The sequence below is a fragment of the Erinaceus europaeus genome, chromosome 9 (assembly GCF_950295315.1).
Source record: "Erinaceus europaeus chromosome 9, mEriEur2.1, whole genome shotgun sequence".
Lineage (NCBI taxonomy): Eukaryota > Metazoa > Chordata > Mammalia > Eulipotyphla > Erinaceidae > Erinaceus > Erinaceus europaeus.
The window spans coordinates 117,383,988-117,406,244 of NC_080170.1; the positions used below are offsets into that span (position 1 = coordinate 117,383,988).

At 39.3% G+C, this 22,257-nt stretch overlaps 2 protein-coding genes across 2 annotated transcripts; one reads left to right on the top strand and one right to left on the bottom strand.

Annotated features, from left to right (window-relative positions):
- Nucleotides 1-1,013: 1,013 nt before the first annotated feature.
- LOC103118356 (keratin-associated protein 14-like) lies at nucleotides 1,014-1,886 on the bottom strand. Its single transcript, XM_007528571.2, has one exon. It carries the CDS (start codon nucleotides 1,847-1,849, stop codon nucleotides 1,337-1,339), a length of 513 nt encoding a protein of 170 aa, XP_007528633.2. The 5' UTR covers nucleotides 1,850-1,886; the 3' UTR covers nucleotides 1,014-1,336.
- A 3,871-nt stretch (nucleotides 1,887-5,757) lies between these two features.
- On the top strand, nucleotides 5,758-6,593 carry LOC103118357 (keratin-associated protein 15-1). The gene has a single exon (XM_007528572.2). It carries the CDS (start codon nucleotides 5,838-5,840, stop codon nucleotides 6,288-6,290), a length of 453 nt encoding a protein of 150 aa, XP_007528634.1. The 5' UTR covers nucleotides 5,758-5,837; the 3' UTR covers nucleotides 6,291-6,593.
- The last annotated feature ends 15,664 nt before the right edge of the window (nucleotides 6,594-22,257 follow it).

The following is a 22,257-nucleotide window of genomic DNA, read 5'->3' on the forward strand; positions in this document are numbered from 1 at the left end:
GGCAGTGAAGCAGGTCTGCAGGTGTCTATCTTTCTCTCCCCCCTCTCTGTCTTCCCCTCCTCTCTCCATTTCTCTCGGTCCTAACCAACAACGACAACAACAATAATAACTACAACAACAAAACAATGAGGGCAACAAAAGGACATAAATAAATATTTTTTAAAAAATTAGCAAAGTCTTTAAAAAAAAACCAAACTAAAAATTTAAAAAGGAAATAAATCATAAGGTGAACAAAGGACAGATGATATGATATGTGCAGTATAAAAAGATAAAACAAAAGTTCTCACAGAACAAGCTCTGGAAACTGACTGCGTAACTGAGGTTATCTGAAGGTGGTAGAGGATGACAGCAAACAGTACAGAAAGCTTAGTGAACCATTGTGAACATTTCCTTGTCATTTTGATGGTGGAAACATATGAAATGGTTCCCCTCAAAGCATAAAAAATATTACTTTTAATTTTTAAAAAAGGTTTTTTCCCCTAAGCTTTAATATATTGAGGTATTAATAAATGGAATAAACCTTAAAGATAAAATCATTTTCCCCTAAATCAAAGTGGACATTGGGCAGTTTTACTTTTCAAATTATGTGTAAATCATAAACCCAAGCTCTAGAAACAACCAGTCTGGCACAGTTGTGCATCTGGTAGAGTGTACAGATTTTCATGTGTAATGACCGTGGTTCAAGGCCCTGGTCCCCACGTGCATGTGGAAAAGATGAAATAGTATTATAGGTATTTCTCTTTCTCTCTGTCTCTTTCTCTCCTTCCTCTCACCCCCATAAAATGAAAAGAAAACTGGCCACTGAAATCGTAGTTATTATACTGGCACCAAACCCCCAGAAAGGGAAGAAAGAAAGAAAGGCAAAAAGAGAGAAAGAAAGAAAGAAAGAAAGAAAGAAAGAAAGAAAGAAAGAAAGAAAAAGAGAAGAAGGAATGGAGGAAGGAAGGAAGTCCAGTTAGATATTTAGAAGTAGTTTTGAAGACAGAATAAACAAGTACTACTAAAAATGAAAATGTAGTTGTCAAGTAACAATTTTAATACATAAGTTTCCACTATGTAAAATTTGAAACACACAACAAGCAACAGGAAATAACAAGCACCTACATTATGAAATAAACATGCCTTGATATTACATTCTGTACATAGGATACTGTCTTGAAATCTTTAATAAATAAATTTATGAATATTTCTGAATAAATATATGAATGGAATGAAATTATTCCTAATCCACTAGTAGGTAGCTATAGAAGCCAGCTTTTGAAGCTAGTGATTGAACAGGAGAATAGTAGACTATATCACTCTATCTATAGTTGGTTGTTTTCTTCAGAAAGGATTATTAGAAAGAAGATCCACAGGCTGGCTGGTAAGAAACAGATTGGCAGTTACTAGAAGAGAAGTAAGTTGGCCTGTAAAAGTCAGGTCTACAGTTTAGGGGGGAGAAAGAATTGGAACTACAACCTGCTGATTGTAAACCACTGGGTCCTAAGCCCAATGTGAAACCACAACCAGAAAACTGACAGCCATTGGTCCCCCTACCTAGAGACCCACTGAAAGTTGTTTGACAGGGATTGCAGAGTGTGGAAGGCCTTGGGCGGTAGCAGGAGATCTGGCAGGGACTGGACACCACACCTGAAGTCTGACACCTGAAAGACTCACAGCAGTTCTTAGGGCAGCTACTGGAGAAAGGAGAGATCAGCTGGCAGGTGCTGGGAGTCTGGAAGTCTGTGCTGTACGCCTGGTTGCCAAGGCAGGATGAACCAAAGGTAGAGGCTGGGTAACGCAGGTTATTCCCAAAGAAGCCAGAGAAGTTTCCAGAGCTGCAGTTGTAGGACATGTTGACAGGAGACATGGTTTAGGAAGTGAAGGGTCTACGTTTGAATGTCAGTTCTCTGACGGGGACATTTATATACTCTTATCTTTACAGGGTGTGTCATTCCCTCCACGTGGCACATAAAGACAGGTTACCTTCTGCTCATAATTGTTTTGGAAAAGTACTCATCAGCAGTACACATATGCAACTTTTGTAGTTTTACAAGTGGAATATATGGTCACATTCGTGTCCCAGGCGTCAAATAGTAGTGTTAAATCTTCAAAGCTTTGAGTCATCTTTCTTGACCAGAGGTTACGCAGCAGATCAGTCAAGAGGGCTTCTTTAGAGCTAGACGGTGTCTGGGCTGAGGGAAGTTGGTTTAATTAAAAATAATTGATACTCCTATCACAATTGGACTCCAAATGGGGTGCATTCTGGAAAGCAGGGTTACTAGTGAACTGGTCTCCTCAAAGTTGTTTCTTTCAACAAAAAGATGCATTGATTCTTATGAGGATGTGTCAAGTTTGCATCATAAACAGTATCCTCAGCATGCTGCAGTGGCAATATACTTGAGATACTAGGATTTCTGCAAAACAATGTTAAAACACTAGTTAAAAAGATAAATAAAACATTGAAAATCTGTGGAGAAAAAATATATGAGAGGACAGGATCTCAGCTAGAACAGCAATAATGAAATATTAATTGAGGGATTCCCTTGTTTTCCAAGCACCTGTTTTAAACTATGCAGATATTCTAGAAACAAACTTATGTACTTATAAGAGAAAACCAATTCTTCCATCTGCATTGGACTCCTTTTATCCAGTGCATCTACCCCACTCCCTCCCATTCACTTCTGGTACATTGGAATTCTTTTGTAAGGAAAGTTTTAGCACTTTTAGACAAAGACCCTTAATAACAATAATAATAATTAAAAAGGCAACACTCACTATTTTTTTATTCTCTCCATGTCTTTCTCTGTGTGTTTTTACTGTGATATTAGCTAAAATTATAAATTTACTTATGCTGTTATGGAATGTTATGGGTAATTTACCTAAGGTGTTGAAAAAGCAACAAATAAGAAAAATCTGTGACAAACAGATGTAGGTATTTCTATCCCCAATCAAAGGCAGACTTTATTACTAAGAGGAGTAATTCCCCAAAATATAAGGGTTTTTTTTTTGTATTTTTGAAGGTTTTTTTTTTTTTTTTTTTTTTTTTAGTGTTGTTTGTTTTTTCCTCTTTCTTATCTAAAGAAAGTTTATAAGGCAATTTTCTTGAAGTCCCGGAAAATTGCAGACATCGTAAGAAGACCCTTCCATTGCTTCAGAAAGCAACATATATCATTTTGACTTAAATTGTTTCAGGTGTTTCTGACAAGCATTACAAAATTTCTAAAAAGATAAGTCATATTTTTTCTTGTTTTACGACTTCGATCCCATCTTCATGCAGAAGGGTAATAAAGATTGATAGCTGAAGGGAGAAGAGAGATGGAAAAGTTTTATCTTGCTGCAGCTTCAGTGCTTATTTATTCCATGTGCTTATTTCTAGGAGAAGCAGTTCCCTTCCACTTCAGAATAGATGAGATTTGGTGCAAAAACTTCCACCTTGTTGAGAAGAGAGTGTTCAAAATTACTTCCTCTCAGACCTCATAGAATATTCTTGGGACAGAAATATCTTATGTGTGTGAGAGTGAGAAGATGGTATCAGAGAAGCAGCTCAGAGGTAGAGTCCAGAACAAGCCTGCATGAAGCCTTGGTTCTAGCCACATTGATGGCAGATGGGCTCATTAAATAAATATATAATTCAATAATATTTTCAATTTATCTACTTTTATGATACTTTATTTATTATTGGGTATTAACAGAGAGAATTGAGAGAGAAGTGGGGAGATACAGAAGAAGAGAGACAGAGAGACACCTGCAGCCCTGTTTCACCACTTGTGAAGCTTTCCCTTTCAGGTGGGTACCTGGGGCTTGAACCTGGTGACTTGTGCATTGTAATGTGATTACTTAACCAGGTGCGAAACCACCTGGCCCCATAATTAAATAATTAAAAAGAGCTGATGACATTGAAGCAAACAAGCAAATTCAGGTTGGGTAACTTAAATTTTCATGTGGATGTTTTAATGTTAAATATTTTACTGACAAATAAATCAGGGAGGCTTGAACTCTATTAGAACACTTTTTTAAAAAATGTTTTTATTAATTTTATTTTTGACAGAGATGTAGAGAGAGACACACACAGAGAAATACCAGAGCACTGCTCAGCTCTGGCTTATGGTGGTGCAGGGGATTGAACCTGGGACTTAGGAGCCTCAGGCATGAGAGTCTGTTTGCATAACCATTATGCTGTCTCCCCTGCCCAGAACACTTTTTCTATTCATAAGTAAAAAGTTTCATAAATAAAAATGGTTTATGTTAGAAACAGAGAACCTACCATACTACCTAATAAATGAAGCATGATTGAAGACCAAACTAACTGTTCGAAATGTTCAGATCACAAAACCTGTAATGTGAAAGGGAGTTTAACAATTATCTCCTACCACCCCCCCACCAGAAAGAGAGCTAATTCACAATGCTCTGGTAAGTATTACCAATGCCCCCAAGATGGAAATCTCATTACCTACAGGAATAGCTCATTTTAGAGTTTTAGCTGAATCCTCTCTTAAAACTTCTGCCTAATAATGTCAGTTTTTCAAGGAATGACTTTCAGATCATTTCCATTGGAGAGCATAATAGTTTTGGGAAATGAATATCTTAAGAGGTTTGTTCATTCCCACAGGTTATTCTATATTTTCTACACATATGCAATACTCTACTTACTATTAGCTATGATAAATGCTTTGGAATAATAATAAAGCATTTTATAATACTATTCCTATAGAAAAAAAAAAAGATATGGGTCACCAAATTTCAAAAGGCACTTTTTTGGTCTGCTCCAAATTAGCCTTCTTGCTGATACCTTCCCCCTGCTATAATTCAACATGTTAACAATGGATTATTTAAATATTTGATCCTTTTGTGAAGTCCGCATGGAGTAGATACTTTTTTGTAATTTTTAAAATAATTTTCCTTACCTTCTGTAAGAAGAAATAAATCATTCTACATGATATAACTGAGACACATTGCTTTTTGCAAAAAATGTCATTATTTTCTTCTTAAAAGTATTAGCATCACTGATACATTACAAAGACCTTGTAAGGTAGAGAATTGTTGGTAGTCAAATTTATTGATAACTTCTATGTAGAGCAAGACAAGTTTAAAGCAATAAAATCTTGTGTGTGTTTGTAATGCAATCTTCAACCCACTCCTGCAATTTTTATACACTTCATTTTTAAACCAAAACTTCATGTACGTAAGAATAACTTGTGCTGTTAGACAACTAACATCCAAAGGAATTTAGAACTCCAGTCCAATTTCTACTAGTTAAGGTTGTTAGAGGATTATCTCTTCTATAAGAGCTGCATGGTTTAGGAGACAGATATATTGAGATTAGTATTATTTTTGTTCTTGTTCTCAAGTTGAGTTGTGAACTTGGAGTGAAAGAAATGAGTTCACCTCCAGTTAGTCCTCACCCTCCCCACCACACACACACACACACACACACACACACACACACACACACACACACACACACACTACAAAGTACTTTTTAGAGCTTCAAATAGTATAACATCTTGTCGGGCCAGTCACACAAAGAAAACACCAATCTCATACTAAAATTATAATTAGGTTCATCTGCCCAAGCTAGATGAATGAGAAGTGGCATTTTTACTTCCTGAACAATCACTCTGAAAAACCAATGAAATTCTTTCATTTAAAAGTCTGCATTCATAAAAAAAAAAAAAAAAGGTTCTTTGAAGGTCAATGCATTTCACTTTGACTGGAGCCTAATTAAGCTTTCTTATTAAAATGGCCACATGCTACTACACCCACTGCCAGGGTATATAAGTCCTCAGTGTAGCAGGTAACACTCACACTCACCCACACCTCTCTGCAGCTCAGCTGAACACAACACTCCAGACAACATGTCTTATAACTACAGCTCTGGAAACTTCTCCTCCCGCACTTTTGGAGGCTACCTGGGATGTCCAGCTTCTACCTCTGAGACTGTCTTCCCTAACAACGTAGTCTACTCTTCCGGTGCCTACCAACTGGGCTCTCCTCTCTATGCAGATTTTCAGGAGACCTTCAACGAGCCTGCCGAGTGCCAGAACTCCTGTACTGTGACCAGACCCTTCCCAAGATCCTGCTACCGCCAGAAGAATTTCTTCCTCAGCAATCCCTGTCAGACCAATTACACTGGCTCTCTGGGATATGGAAATGTTGGCTTTGGGTCTTTTGGTTATGGAAACACTGGATTCCAATCCCAAGGCTGTGGATCCACCTTCTACCGCCCAGCTTACTTTTCTTCCAAGCACTGGCAGTCATCTTGCTACCAACCAGCCTTTGGTAATCGCTTTTATGGATCAACTTACTGAGCATCTCCCATTGCCTCAAGACTGTGAGTGCATTTTCTGAAACTCTAACACTCAGCCTGGCCAATATCTGTGATTACTGACCAATGGCCTCACCAGGACTTGCCATCACAGTCTTCCTTTGTGGACTTTCTAATTCTGATATGAAAAATGGCTTGCATGTTCTTTTATGCCAGTGTTTAGAATGACTACTGCTAATCTTGCTAGAAGGGGCTTCTCTTTATTCTCCTCGGAACCTTCCACTTAAAGGTATTGCAAGTAGCAATATCTGTGACATTTAAAATAAATTCATTTCTCTTGCATGAACTATGCTTTTTTGTTTTCTTTGGTTTAATAGAATATTTGAATGAATATACCTGGTGCCTTCAACTATCTTCATTAAGTAAAGAGGTGTGTGTGTGTGTGTGTGTGTGTGTGTGTGCTTTATTTCTTTTATTAATCTGTTGCTGGACTGGAAACAGTCCAATAGGAGGGGAAATTAATTAATCTGTTGCTGGACTAGAAACAGAATAATTAGAGGGAAAATTAAATGTTTAATAGGGATCATGCTTTGAGAGATACATATGCATCCTTATAGATGCATTTGTTCCTCTGGTTGATTTTTTAAAAACTTCTCCTTTTAAAATACTTTATTGGGGGGTTGGGTGGTAGCGTAGCAGGTTAAGCGCACATGGCGCGGAGCACAAAGACCCAGGAAGGATCCGGGTTTGAGCCCCCGGCTCCCAACCTCCAAGAGAGTTGCTTCACAGGCAGTGAAGCAGGTCTTCAGGTGTCTACCTTTCTCTCCCCCTCTCTGTCTTCCCCTCCTCTATCCATTTCTCTCTGTCCTATCCAACAACAACAACAACAACTATAATAACAATAACAACCACAACAAGCATGTTGTTAAATTTCGGGGGCTCCAGCAGGCCAGGCTAGCTTCGCAGTGGTGAACAGAGACTCGGGGACACATGGCTGGGCTGAGAAGCCGTATATCTTTATTCACGAATAGGCAAATCACCACACCATGTGCTTTTCTCCATCATCCTCTCTCCACTGCTGCTGCTGGGACTCTACCCATCCTTAGCATAGGGGGCGGGGAGAAAGAGGGGTGCGAAAGTAGCAAGGGGCAAACCAATTCTTCTCAGAGGTTGGGGGGAAGGGAACATAACAACAATTCCCCCTTCTGTTTTTAACTAAATGACCACAGTATCGGGGGTGTGGGGTGAACAGAAACCTATATCGTACAGGCATTTTCAAAAAAGAAACTGGCACAAACATGGAGAAACATGTAAGCGAGTAACAAGAACCAGTGTGCTGCCAAGGGAAGGCCTGAGGGGGCCATTTTTTGCCTCTGTGGGCAAAACTTTATCAGCTTAAAAAAAACATTTCCTGCCTCTGGGGGGCGTACTTGCCTTGACGGGCATTTTCTAGCATGGGGGGAGGGTGAGGCCTAGAGTCCCAAGGCATGACTGCAGTCAGTCTTTGAGAAATCTAGCAGCACTTTTGCACTTTTGTCCAAAGCAGATGTCCACTGAAGAATTGCTAAGGGGTGAATTGTTGTATGTCTGTCTTGATGGGGGATGTCAGCCATCGGAATTCTGCTTTTTTGTAGAGAACTTGATAGCTGCAATTTACTTACTATGAAACAAAACTTGTCATTAGCATAACATAGTGCAATCTAATGTTTCTATGAGAAGGAATTTGAGAGTTTTACATATCAACAACGTCTATTTAACCTTTTGTTACACCCATTCAAGATGGAGACACACCCTAGGTGTGCGCAGGTTTTGTTTAGACCAACTTGGTTAAAATATATTGATTTTTAACTAATTTTTACCTCAGACTTTAAATGTAAGTTAATTTTATCTTTATGAGAATTAAGTTGAAAACCTTTTTCATTTAACTTTGTCTGGTAAGAATATAGCCTTAAAGTTACATTGTTAACCTTAAAGTTAATGTAACCAAAATTTAAACACACACTTAAACATGGTCATTAATACACAAGGAGAGAAACCTTTGTTACGAAGACATGTCATTTTAAACACGAATTTAGATCTGTACTGTCTTAGTTGTTGGGGGGTCACCATCCGGAGGTGGCTTCCTGCACAGCTCCACTTCTAGGAATTGCAGGTTGCCATCTCTGCACAAATCTCTGTGTGTTATAGCTAGTCTGCCTTCAGACCCAGGCTGGAGATCTCGGCCAGGGGGCCCAGTTTCGGCAGGGAGCCCACAGTCTTCGGGTGGCCCGGGATCTGTCCAGACTTCATAACATGAGGGTGGGCGGGCCAGCCAGGCCAGCTGTACAGAAGGCGTGGGCCGAGGTGCCCTGGGGTGGCAGCCATGATAGGCCGCCGTGGCCCTGCCCCATGGCCCTGCCATGTCTGCTGCCCTGCTCCCAGCAGCCTAGCAGCATGGAGGGAGCCCATGCCCAGTGCCCCGCGCCATGCGGCGGAAAGCCGGCTCCTGCGGGCTGGCATTGGGCAGAAACCACAGAGTGGTCCAGAGATAAATGTTCCAGAAACAGCAAAACAGTCTCTTGAAGAAAGGGCAGACACCTTTGGAGATCTCTTCACAAGCAGAAGAGAAGGCCATAGTGCATAGGTAGCCAAATTGTCTTCACTTATCTGAGAGATGCACAGGCCCGGTCCCACGTTGTAGGCGCCATAGGTTGTTTTATCCGGGCTAGCTTCACGGGCGGGTAACAGAGATGACCAGAGACACGCGGCTGGGCCGGGAAGCTGTATTTCTTTATTCACGAACAACGATTCATAAACTAACCCAAACTAATCACCAAACAGAACTCTCCTGCATCCTCCTCACATGGTGGCGCCAAAAAGTCTCTAACTTTGTCGGGGTTCTTTGGGGCGGGGACAAGCGGGCTGCGAAACTAGCAGGACTAAACCAATTTTCCTGGCAGGGGGAGAGCTAGACCAAACCAACGTAAAGAATACAACACAAGCGCAACAACGAGGGTAACAAAATGGGGAAAAAAATAGCCTCCAGGAGTAATGGATTCCTAGTGCTAACACTAAGCCTAAGTGATAACCCTGAAGACAAAATAAAATGTAAAAAATAATAAAAAAATTAAAAAAATATTTTTTTAAATTTTATTTGATACAAAAGAGAGAAATTGAGAAGGAGCAGGAAAGAGGAGAGAGGGAGAGAGAAAAAGAGATTCCTGCAGCATCACTTCATTGCTTTGAAATTTTCCCTCTGCAGGTGTGGACCAGGAGCTCAAACCCAGGTCCTTGTGCAAGTTAATACATGCACTTAACCAAGTACAGCACCACTGGTCCTTCCTCTAGTTGAATTTTTAAAAGCTCATTTCTGTTATACATACATGACCTGAAAACATTTATTGAGTTTTAATAAGGTCAGGGATTGTGCTGAGAAAATAAATAAATTCCCTGAATTTATGGAGTTCACACAAGAAAAAAATCTTAAAAAATGTATTTATAGAGGGTCAGGTGGTGGTGCACCAGGTTAATTGCACATAGTACCAAACACAAGGGCCCATGAAAGGATCCCGGTTCTAGCTCCCAGCTCCCCCACCTGAAGAGATTTGCTTCACAAAAGGTGAAGCAGGCCTGCAGGTATCTATCGTTTTCTCCCCCTCTCTATCTTCCCTGCTATGTTGCTCTCTGCCTTTTCAGAAAAGATGGCTACAGGAGCAGAGGATTTGTAGTATAGGCACTGAGCCCCAGTGATAACCCTGAAACACACACACACACACACACACATATTGAAGGGACAGAGAGAAATTGAGAGAGATGGGAAATAGAGAAGGAGAGATACCTGCAGTACTGCTTCACCATTAGTGAAGCTTCCCCACTATAGGTGGGGACCAAGGGCTTGAACCGCCCTGTCACTCCCCCCACCCCACCCCCGTCCTTGTTCATGCCATATGTGCACTAAACGAGGTGCACAGCACTGCCAAGCTGCCTTCTCACACACAGAGTGCTAACTCACAATCATGTAACAAGTATAAGGCTGAGGATAAAAATATCTAAACGTGGGAACACAAAATGCAAGCTTATAACATAAAACTCATTTTTTAATATAAAAAATGGGCCAGGTAGTGACTTACCTGGCAAAACGTACATGTTACCAAGAGTCTTGAGGACCTGAGTTCAAGCCCTAGGTCCTTGTCTGCAAGAGAGGACTCATCATAAGTGGTAGGGGGAGTGCTGAGGGTATTTATCTCTTTCCTTTTTCCTCCCTATCTCTCATTTCTATCAGAAAAGAGGAGAAGAAGAAGAGAAAATATAATAAAAGAAGAAAAAGAAAGGGAACCAGGTAATGGGATACCTGCTTGAGTGCACATGTTACAATGGCAGTGCGCAACAACTCAGTTGGAGGTCCTGCTCCCCACCTGTTAGGGGGAAGCTTTGAAGCTGGTGAAGCAGTGCTATAGGTGTCTCTCTGTCTCTCTCCCTCTCTGTTACTCCCTTCCCTGTTAATTTCTGGCTATCTATATCCAATAAATAAATAAAGATAGTAAAAACATTTTTAAAAAAGAAAAGAAAACCCATCAAGAATGGTGAAGACAGGAGTCGGGCGGCAATACAGTGGGTTAAGCACAGGTGGAGCGAAGTGCAAGGACAGGCGTAAGGCTCTCGGTGAGAGCCCCAGCTCCCCACCTGCCGGGGAGTCGCTTAACAGGTGGTGAAGCAGGTCTGCAGGTGTCTATCTTTCTCCTCCCCCCTCTGTCTTCCCCTCGTCTTTCTATTTCTCTCTGTCCTATCCAACAACAAGGTCATCAATAACAAGAACAGTAATAACTACAACAAAAAATAAAACAACAAGGGCAACAAAAGGGAATAAATAAATAAATACTTCAAAAAAGAAAGAATGGTGAAGACATTCAGGCACTGAGTGTCAGTGAATACCCTGGTCAATCAATAAAATAAAATATAAAATGTTATCACTTTATATATATTTTTTAAATCTATCTGCTGATCGAATGTATTAGTTGTAGTCCTTTGAGATATAGGTGTCACAGAATTTGACAGGAAAGTGATGTTTTGGGTAACTATCTTCCAGACAAAAATGAAGAGACAGCAGGAGGGAGAGTTATCAAACTAGAAATTCAATGGAGGTGAAAGAGAAGAGAGAAAGAAAGATTGGGTCAGAAAAGTTGAGTTCAGAGCCCTCCCTCCCCTTATACAAGTATCGGCGAACTTCTCATGAAACAGAATCCCAAGTTTCACAATAAAACTGGCTCTATTCTTCCTCCTGGTGAGCCATTGGGCAAGAACAGGGTACACCATAACCTTGACATAATTGCAATGCCGGCCTTAAAGTCTAACAGCTTGAGCTGTCAGTCAATTGTGCTCCCTTCTGTAGGGGGCACGAAAGATGTGTTTTCATGGTTTCCATACTGATAACACTTAAACGCTGTCTTGTAAAACTATCTAAAAGTTACTAGCAGTGGTGAAATGATTAAGAAAAACCTAGATTAGGTGCAATAAAGCGTATTTTGATAAAAATTACGAGACCACCTTGAGTCTCACTGAGCTAGCATCTAACCCAACAACTGGTTACATTTTTCTCTACAGAATTAAGAATCACTAAGTGGTCATCTTTGATTTTAAGCAGAACTGATGCATTTTAAACAAACTGGACATGATCACACTTGTCAACTTACATAATATTCCACTTGACCAAAGAGCTCTAACTTTTCTCAATTTCAAAAAAATATCACAGGCAGATATATGGTTACAATAAGGAATTAAAAACATTTTTCCACAATAGCAGTTAAACCAACCCAAAGGCTAGGCAGATAACTTGGAAAACCTCATATATTATTACTATTTCCCAGGGTCAGGAATCAAGTCCTTGCCCGCTACCTGCAGGTCAGGGGGGCTTTCAGAGCGGTGGAGTCATGATACAAGCTTCTCTTCCTTCTAGGTCTCCTTCTCTCTTGCTTTTGCTCTCACTTTTTTTCTACCAGAGAAAAAGAGAGAATAGACACAGGGAATAATGGTGGAGTCATGTGAGCACTGAACCCTAACTAAAACCCTAGAGGTGAGGGGGGTAAATAAAAAGAAATTCAACCCAGTATAAATAATAAAAAAATCAATCTTACAGAAGTTGAAAAAGAATAACTGAAGGGAAAACATAAAGAAGAACGTGGACTGGAGTTGGTGTATTACACCAAAGTAAAATACTCTGGGGTGAGCGTGGGAGGGCATTCAGGCCCTGGAACGTGATGGCAGAGAAGGATCTAGAGGGGTTTGAATTGTTATGTGGAAAACTGAGAAATGCTACACATGTACAAACTATACTGCATTTTACTGTTGTCTGTAAACATGCTACTTGAGACCACCTGTTGTCAATATAATTTAGTTGCACACTTAGGTTATTTTCCATATCTTGATTATTGTGCAAAGTGCTTCAATCAATATAGTTGTTGATTGAATGAGTATTTTCATATTCTTCAGATAAATACCCAGAAGTGGGATTGCTTTACTATGTGTAATCTATTTTCAAGTTATCTTTTTATTCATTTAATAAAGATCAACAATACCATAGGATAAGAGGAGTACAATTCCATACAATCCCCTCCACTGAATACTTTCCCATTCTTTATTCCTCTGGGAGTATGGACCCAGGATTATTATGGGGTACAGAAGGTGGAAGAACTGACTTCTGTACTTGCTTCTCTGCTGGACATGAGCATTGAACTGCTGATTCATACCGCCAGCCTGATTCTGTCTTTCCCTAACAGGGCAGGGTTCTGAAGAGGTGGGGTTCTAGGGCACACTGGTGGGTCATTTGCCCAGGGAAGTCAGATTGGCATTATGGTAGCATCTGCAACTTGGTGGCTGAAAAGCATTAAGACACAAAGAAGAAAAAAATGGCTAGTAATCAGAAACTTAAAGGCAAAAATATAGCAGATGAGATTTTGGGTCTCCATTTTGAGAGAAGCTAGTAGGTCTATTTTTGATATATTTCAAGGGGCCAACTTTACTAATTTTTGCCTGGCCCTTACAGATAGCATGCAGGTAGGCCAAAGATCTTGTCTGGGAGACATGGGGATATATCCTAAGGACTCAATCACAACCATCCAAAAAGATCTGTGTACTATATATATATATTTTTATATAATAATATATATATTATTTATATATATATATATATATATATATATATTTGTGTACCCATGTTCATAAGCAGCATAATTCTTAATAGCCAAAACCCAGAAGCAATCCAGGTGCCCAACAATAGGTGAGAGGTTGAGAAAGTTGTGATGTATATACACAATGAAATACTACTCCACTATCTTCAGGCTTTTAAGAAACGTGTGCACTGTTTTCCATGACGGCTGTATAAACTCGGCTTCCCACCAACAGTATACTGGAAGATTCCCCTATTCCTACCCTCCTACCAACCCTTGCTAGCACTTATCATTTCTTGTCTTTTTAATATCAATCCATTCTGTCAGGTCTGAGGTGCTATAAGGATTTGTATTTCTCTACTGAAAATGAATAGATGGCATCTTTTCATGTATCTTTTAACCCCACCTCAATGTCTTCTCTGGTGAAATGTGTATTTAGGCTCTTTGCCCACTGTAGAATTTAAGCACACTACCTGATTGAGAGGTCTCTCCTCGACTTAAACTGGTAATAAGTTTTAGCCATACCTGCCAAAACCTTCCAGTATTAAAACTAGCATTTGATCAAACAAGGGAAGACCACAACCCAGCTTAGTATACACATAAACACATTAATTTTATTAAAAAAAACAAACAAGCAAAAAAAAAAAAAAAGGACTGAGATGTCTACTTCCTAAACACTGTATAAGCTATAAGGAGTGAGGAGTAAATTAAACATTTTGCTTGTAAGGAGTATTCTATTACATTTATAAAAATATCCAGAAGCTTTGTAAAAAAATCGTTTCTCACATTCTTATGTCCAATTTGTAAGACACATTTCTAGCAGTTTTACTTTTGCCCACTGGGATAACTAAATCTCGTAACACAATGTATTTGTGTATTCTCTAAAATAATGTTTATTTGGCTAATGAGTCGTCCTTACTCTCCAATGTAATTCTGCTAAGAACACAACTCAGGCTTCTGGGGCAGAGAGTAAGCTTCAGGGAATGTACTACTAAAGTCATTTTTAATCTATACTTCCACTGTATGCTTTCATTTCCCCACTACTCCTTGTTTCCCCCATCTTTTATTATCTCATCATTGTTTTGCATTCTGGACTTTTATCTAACATTTCCTAATTTCCATAAATATTGGTACTCTTAATATTTGATTTAAAGATTTCATTTATGGGGATATGACTGTTCTGTGCATTGTGAGACAGTCAGTAATTGCCCTTAACTGCTACCATTACATTCAATCAAAATTCCTACTCCACTTTAAAGTGAGGCAAGAAAAATATATCTACAGATATTGTCACAGGTCCCCTAGAAGCAAAATTATTTATTTGATTTGATTTTTATTGATTTAATACTGATTGACAAGATTGTAGGATAAGAAGGGTACAATTCCTAACACCAGAGTTCCATATCCCCTCCCCTCCATTGGAAGCTTTCCTATTCTTTATCCCTCTAAGCGTATAGACCCAGGATTATTAGGAGGTATACAAAGTGGATAGTCTACCTTCTGTAATTATTTCTCTGCTGGACATGGGTGTTGGCAGGTGGACCCATACTCCCTGCCTGTTTCTATCTTTCCCTAGTAGGGAAAGGCTCTGGAGAGGTGAGGTTCCAGGGTACACTGGTGAGGTTTTCTGCCCAGGGAAGTCAGGTTGACATCATGGTAGCATCAGCAATGTGATGGCTGAATAAGATAGAAAGCAGAACAAATTGTTTAATTAATCAGGAAACTAAAGGTAAGAATATAGCATATGAGATTTAGCAAAATTATTCTTATAATAATGTTCATGTGTTTATTCTTGGATAAAGTAGGGAGGAATAGAAAGGGAAGGTGGAGATGGAGAAGGGTAGAGAAGTGAAGATAACCTGCAGCACTATTTCACTGCTTGTGAAGCTTTTCCTTTATAGGTAGGAACTGGGGGTGGGAGGCTTGTGCATTATAACATGTGTGCTTTCTAGGATGTACCACCAACTGAACTTCACAAAATTATCTTCTGTGTAGAACTATTGACTAAGATGGATATTCTGGGAATGAGATGCTTGAAATAGTTATTTTTTAAATATTATATTTATTATATTTCAGTGATATATATATGTATATATATACATATATATATATATAGAAAGAGAGAGAATGAGAGAGAGAGAGAGAGAGAGAGAGAGAGAGAGAGAACAGAGCATTGTTCAGCTCTGGGCTATGGTGGTGCTTGAGATTGAACCTGGGAGCTCAGAGCCTCAGGCGTGGAAGTCTTTTGCAGAACCATTATGCTGTCTCCCTGGCCCACTTTGAATTGTTCTTAACTGTGAACACTGAAGTACTCCTCATTTGGGTTGAAAATAGGATAGTAAACGTGTAATATTATGATATTCTATTATGAATGATGAGTGACTAATATATCTATGCTTATTGTGCATGAATCTAACTTGCCTACAAAGTAGTTCAAAGTGGATAGTTTGCTGCTGACAAATGTGGCACTGTCATGTGTGTCACGCAGGTTAGAAGCCACTCATCCCTTCACTGAAAGAAGCTTCAGTATCATGGTTTCCATTTCTCACCATGTACCTCTCTTGGCTCTAAGATGAAACTAAAATCATATTGAGGTACTTACTTGGTATCTATTACTCTTATCATTTCATGTGAATATAATAGCTGTGATGATTTTTTATCATAAAGGACTATTAAATGAAATTAGCAAAAATTATATTTTTGTGACCAGATTCTCAATCTTAACATGTTTTAGTTGTCTGCTGACTGAGCGTCAACTCTTTGATTTTTCTACACCAAGAAATAATAGTAAGGCTTAGCCTATCTTCTTGACATATTTCAAATAACCAAGACAATTGCGATCAATTATGATCATTTAGTATCTTTGTGCAGTGATGGAATAAACTACATTTCTTCATTCTGTAGTTTTGTAGCTGACAGAGATGGCTAAGTTGGCTAAGTATCTCAACTTCTTAATTCATCATGGGAACACTTTACTGACTATGAACTTCTCCAACTGTAGCTATCAAATATTTCATATTAATGAGCATCTACTCAGATAGATTCGTATTTCAAATTCAAAATAGCTAGTGTAAACAAATATGTATTTGTCCCTATATGCCAGGGTTTATATTAGGTTCCAAAATATGCAATGCAGGTAAAAATTAATGGATATTTTTCCCCTATTCCAGTCTTCGAAGATATGTCAAACTTCGATATCATGGGCTATTCTGTATATGTTTTATTCCACTTATTTTATTGTTTCTGTTCTAACAGCTGGGTCTTTATTTCACACTGAGTTGACTTTTGGTGTATAATGAAAATAATGATCCTATTTCACTCTCCTGTTCATTCTTCTCTCCACAATTTATTGAAAGACATTTCTTTCTCCATTTTGATGCTCTTGGTTCCCCTACTATTGATCAACTGACCATATGTTATAACAAAAATCTAAAAAGCATAACAAGCAGCAACAATGGATCATTTTGTGGCTATATAGAAGCTTCAGGTTTATCAGGCATTTAAAAATTGCCATAGCAAAATAATCAGAGAGAAAGAACCAACTAGCCAGTCATGTGTCAGGGGCCATGAGCCTAAAGTTCACCAGTGTTCAGCTTTATCACGATCAAATCCCTGGACAAAATAGCAGTGATGGGAATAGAAGCTCAAAAGGGGTGAATTTCTGCCAGGCTCTTTCTCTAAGTAGCTTTTAGTTCCCACAATTCCTCATGAGTTTATGTCATATGCTGGTAAAGTCAGCAGTATGTGGGTTCCATACAAGGTCCACAATTCCTATGTTTACAGTGAACAAAATATGTATGTAGAATAAAACAACAATATGTAGAAGAATGTTTTTCTCAAATCTCAATTATATTCAGTTAACCTTTGTGTTTAGGTTGACATAACCTTATGGAAAAAAATCTCAGAGGGTAGTAAAGCTTTTCCTAGATCAAGTAAATCTGAAATTGAGAGTTAGAAGATAATACATTTTGAAGTCAGTGTCACTGAAGACATGTAAAATGCACATCTCTCAATGAAAGAAAGGAGGATGGATTCTCCATTGTCCTCATTTGAGAAAGATCTCAGACTGGAAGTGGGAAGATTATTTGGTCTTGATATCACAATAGGATATTTAAACTACATTTTTGTAAAAAAAAAAATCATAACTCTTGGTGAAGGTTGGGGTAGTGTTAGGTAGTTTTCATTAGAATTGAGTGAGGCTACATTTAGGATATAGAGTATCAAGTTATGCAGTGAAGAAGCCAACATGGTGGAAATCATGGGACGGATCAATAGTGAGTGCCATACACAGTGACTCTGGTAAGAGACAACATGATGGACTGAAGAAAGAGCATATTTGTCATTTAAAAGACTTTTATGCCTGAGGCACCAAGAGCCCAGGTTCAGTTCCCAGAATCACTGTAAACCAGAGCTGAGTAATGCTCTAGTTTTTCTCTCTGTATCTCTCTCTAACTCATTAAAATAAAACACATAAATAATTTTCAGAGAGAGACAGCTAACACCTAAATGACTTAGCATGGTCAGTCCACTAGACCAGTGTCAACTCCCACCTTCATCTGATGGACTCATAAGAATGGAAATAACCCACAGAAATATAAACTAGCCAATCTTGGATGATTAGGTTGGGGCTAAAAGTTTCTATAACCACTGAGAAATTATAACTGTCTCTTGGCTCATGATTTTCTTGAGCTGTTTCCAGTTCCTTCTATTCCATGAGGAACATGGTCCCATCCCATAGCTTTCCTACTGAACTTTATCATTTCCCTTTAAAGTGTGTGTGCTTGAGATGGTGGGTGACGGAGATAAGTGAAAAACAGCAGGAGTTTCTCCCCTGTCTAGTTAATTTTGGAAATACTAAACTTTAGCTATTAAGGGATTTTTGGGAGATCAAGGGCCCACATTCTCTCTCTCTCTCCCTCCCTCTCTCTCTCTCTCTTTCTCTCTCTCATGCTGAGTGTGATTTCCTTTTAATTATTATTGATTCTTCCACTTCAAAGATAAAAATAGATATGTAGGTCTGGGCAGATAGAATAATGGTTATACAGGAGGTCATGCGGTGGCTTAGCAGGTTAAGCTCACATGGCGCAAAGCACAAGGACCAGCGTAAGGATCTCAGTTCGACTCCCCTGGGCTCCCCACCTGCAGGGGAATCGCTTCACAGGCGGTGAAGCGGTGAAGCAGGTCTGCAGGTGTCTCTCTTTCTCTCCCCCTCTCTGTCTTCCCCTCCACTCTCCATTTCTCTCTGTCCTATCCAACAATGAATGACATCAACAACAACAATAATAACTACAACAAGGCTACAACAACAAGGGCAGCAAAGGGGGGAAATGGCCTCCAGGAGCAGTGGATTCATGGTGCAGGCACTGAGCCCCAGCAATAACCCTGGAGGCAAACACACACACACACACACACACACACACACACACACACACACACACACACACACGAATAATGGCTATACAAAAAGTCTTTCAAGCCTAAGACTATTAGGTCATAGTTTCAATCCCCAGCACCATGATAGACCAGAGCTGAGCATAGTTCTCTATCTTAGATTCTTCCTCTGTGACTCTCTCATTAAAATTAAATAAAATATTTTAAAAGAAGATAAGTGTTGGAGTCGGGTGGTAGGGCAGCGGGTTAAGCACACATGGCACCAAGTGCAAGGACATGATAAGGATTCAGGTTCAAGCCCCCAGCTCCCCACCGGCAGGGGAGTCGCTTCACAGGCGGTGAAGCAGGTCTGCAGGTGTCTTTCTCTCCCACTCTCTGTCTTCTGCTCCTCTCTCCATTTATTTCTGTCCTATCCAACAATGACGACATTAATGACAACAAAAATAAAAAACAAGGACAACAAATGGGAAAATAAATAAATATTTTAAAAAGAGATAAGTGTAAAAATTTTACTTTTAGATTTTAGAATTTTATTTTGTCCACTTACCTTTATTGTAACTAAAAATGCTGACTGATTTTGTATTATTTTAGTCAATATTTCATTAGATTTGTTTTAGCATCATCATCAGAATTCCAGTTTTCGTACCACACCATACACCTATTTTTTACAGGCCATTTATTAGACCCCATACTTATTCATCTGTATCATGCTCTGATAACTCAAGAGCTTTGCTTGTATGTTTCATTTCTTTACAATGAACATAAAAGTCAAATCATATGGTGTTTCTCTTTTTACTTCTGACCTATTTTACTCTTCCCTTTTTTATTTTACTGGGGGAGGGGTAAGGCTATAGACCTTTGGAGATTTTATTTTAAACTACCTACATTGCATCAATGTAGTTTTATTTATTCATTTATTATGAGAGGAAGAAGTTAAAGAAATCAGGGCACCACTCAGCTCTGAAATAAGATAGTGCCAGGAATTGAACCTGTGGCCTCTGGAGTTTCATATACACTTGGTCTACATGATAACAGTATGAGCAAATTTTTGGTCTAGAAATACACTCTTATAACCTGTAAAACTTCAAAGACAGTTACCCGACTTCAATATATACATATATTTTAATGACACTGAAAAAAATGTAGAGTGTTGATCAGGAAAGCTTCTGAGGGACAGATTATATTACCTGTCATTAGGGTGTCAGAGTAATTTGTCCAAAATCCTGATGGTCAGTAGTATTGCAAACTCATTTCTAATTTGAACCATACCACCCTCAGCAAGTAATACAAATAAATAGCCTCCGTCCTGATTATGTTGAATCATCACAATCTTCTTGGCAATAATGTGCCTCCCATATTTGGGAGCTACTCTCTTTGATCAGCTTTCTAGTCCTGTTCCAACTCTGACACCATCTCCCCAGACAATCCCTTTAGCCCACCTACATGTTAACCGTCGGGCTCAGGTAAAAATGAGTAAAGTCATGGGCCTCTGGGAATATACATAAAATTACAAATTTCTAACTACTATGATGTTGACTAGAGTAATTGGATGTAAAATAATTATACAAAAAAAAAAGAACCAGCCAGAAAATCTAGACTATAGAGCACTTTAATTCCACTCTATGATTCGTCATGTTACAAATAGTTTTCTTGCACATTGAAATAGCATCACGTGTCTGTAATGAGAAGCTCTGAATAGTGTTTTTGAATCAAACTTTCTTTCTTCTTTTAATTTTTAATTATATTTATTTATTGGATATAGACAGCCAGAAGTCAAGAGGAAAGGGGGAGGGAGAGAGGGAGAGAGACAGAGACATACCTGCAGCCCTTCTTCTCCACTTGCAAAGTTTTCTCCCTGAGGTGGAGACCAGTGGCTCCAACCCCAGATCCTTGCATACTGAAACATGAGCACAGCCACCACCTGGCCCCAAAATAGTGTTTCTATATACCTTTTACCAGGTACATAAAAGATAATTTGATAATTTTATGGCATCTCTTTAATATTTAGAGGATTACACACACACACATTTCCGGGAACTGAAACAATTTAAAAGTGCTTGAGTGTTCTTTCTTTTTTCAGCTTGAGTATGCTGTAAACCCATATCTGAGTCCATCCCCCACCTCACTAAGGAAAATTCATTTATTGCCATGCCTTTCCTTCTCTTTCTCTGTCTTTCTCCTCTCTGCAAAAGCTTACTCAAACAGGTTACCTCCCAACAATAATAACCTTTATTTTCATCATATTCTCAACAGCATTTGTTTCTTTCATTGTTAATGCATGTCATCCTTCCACTCATTATGGAAGAAGGACAATGAGTAGGTGGTGGTGCACCTGGTTGAGCACACATGTTACAGTGCTCGAGGGCCTGGGTTCAAGCCCCTAGTCCCCACCTAATGGAGGAAAGCATTGTGAGTGGTGAAGCAGGGATGCCGGTATCTCTCTGTCTCTCTCCTACTCTATCTCCCCCTTCCCTTTTTGTTTCTGCCTGAATCTACCCCATAAATAAAACAAAATAATATACAAGAAAGAAGTACTCACCATTTTGAAGAGCAAAGAGGCAGACCTAAAGGTCTGTTTCATTGCTAATGAAGCATTCCCCCTGCAGATCAGGACTGAGAATTTGAACATGGGTTATTTCCCATGGTGATATGAGCACTTTGCCATGTGTACAACCACCTGGGCACAGGACATACCTTTTTTGAAATAATTTTTTATTTATAAAATGGAAACACTTACAAGACCATAGGATAAGAGGGGTAAAATTCCACCACCAGAATTCCATATTTCCCCTCCCCTGATAGCTTTCCTACTATTGTTTTTTTAATTTTATTTATTAATTTTCTCTTTTGTTGCCCTTGTTGATTGTTGTTATTGATGTTGCATTATTAGATAGGACAGATAGAATTGGAGAGAGGAGGGGAAGACAGAGACGGGAAAAGAAAGATAGACACTTGCAGACCGGCTTCACAGCCTGTGAAGCGACTTCCCTGCAGGTGGGGATCCAGGGGCCCGAACTGATATCCTTGTGCCTGCCTTTGTGCTTTGCGCCACGTGTGCTTAACCTGCTGCGCTACCGCCAGACTCCCAGCTTTCCTATTGTTTATCTCTCTGGGAATTTGGGCCCAGGGTCATTATGGGGTGCAGAAGGGGGAATGTTTGGCTTCTGTAATTGCTTTCCCACTGAACATGGGCGTTGACAGGTCGATCCATACTGCTAGCTTCCTCTCTCTTTCCATAGTGGGGCAGAGCTCTGGGGAAGCAGAGATCCAAGACACACTGGTGAAGTCAACTGCTCAGGGAAGTCTGGTTGGCATCATGGTAGCATCTTGAACCTGATGGATGAAAAAGAGTTAACATATAAAGCCATGCAAATTGTTGAGTAATCATGAACCTAAAGGCTGGAATATACATATGAAGATTTGGGGGAGTCTGTGTTTTGGAAATAGCTAGTAGGTCAATTTTAGGTATATTCCAAA

What these genes read in the sequence shown, in the direction of transcription:
- LOC103118356 (XM_007528571.2), bottom strand. Translation starts at nt 1,849, where the DNA reads ATGTCTCCTGTCAACATGTCCTACAACTGCAGCTCTGGAAACTTCTCT.
- LOC103118357 (XM_007528572.2), top strand. Translation starts at nt 5,838, where the DNA reads ATGTCTTATAACTACAGCTCTGGAAACTTCTCCTCCCGCACTTTTGGA.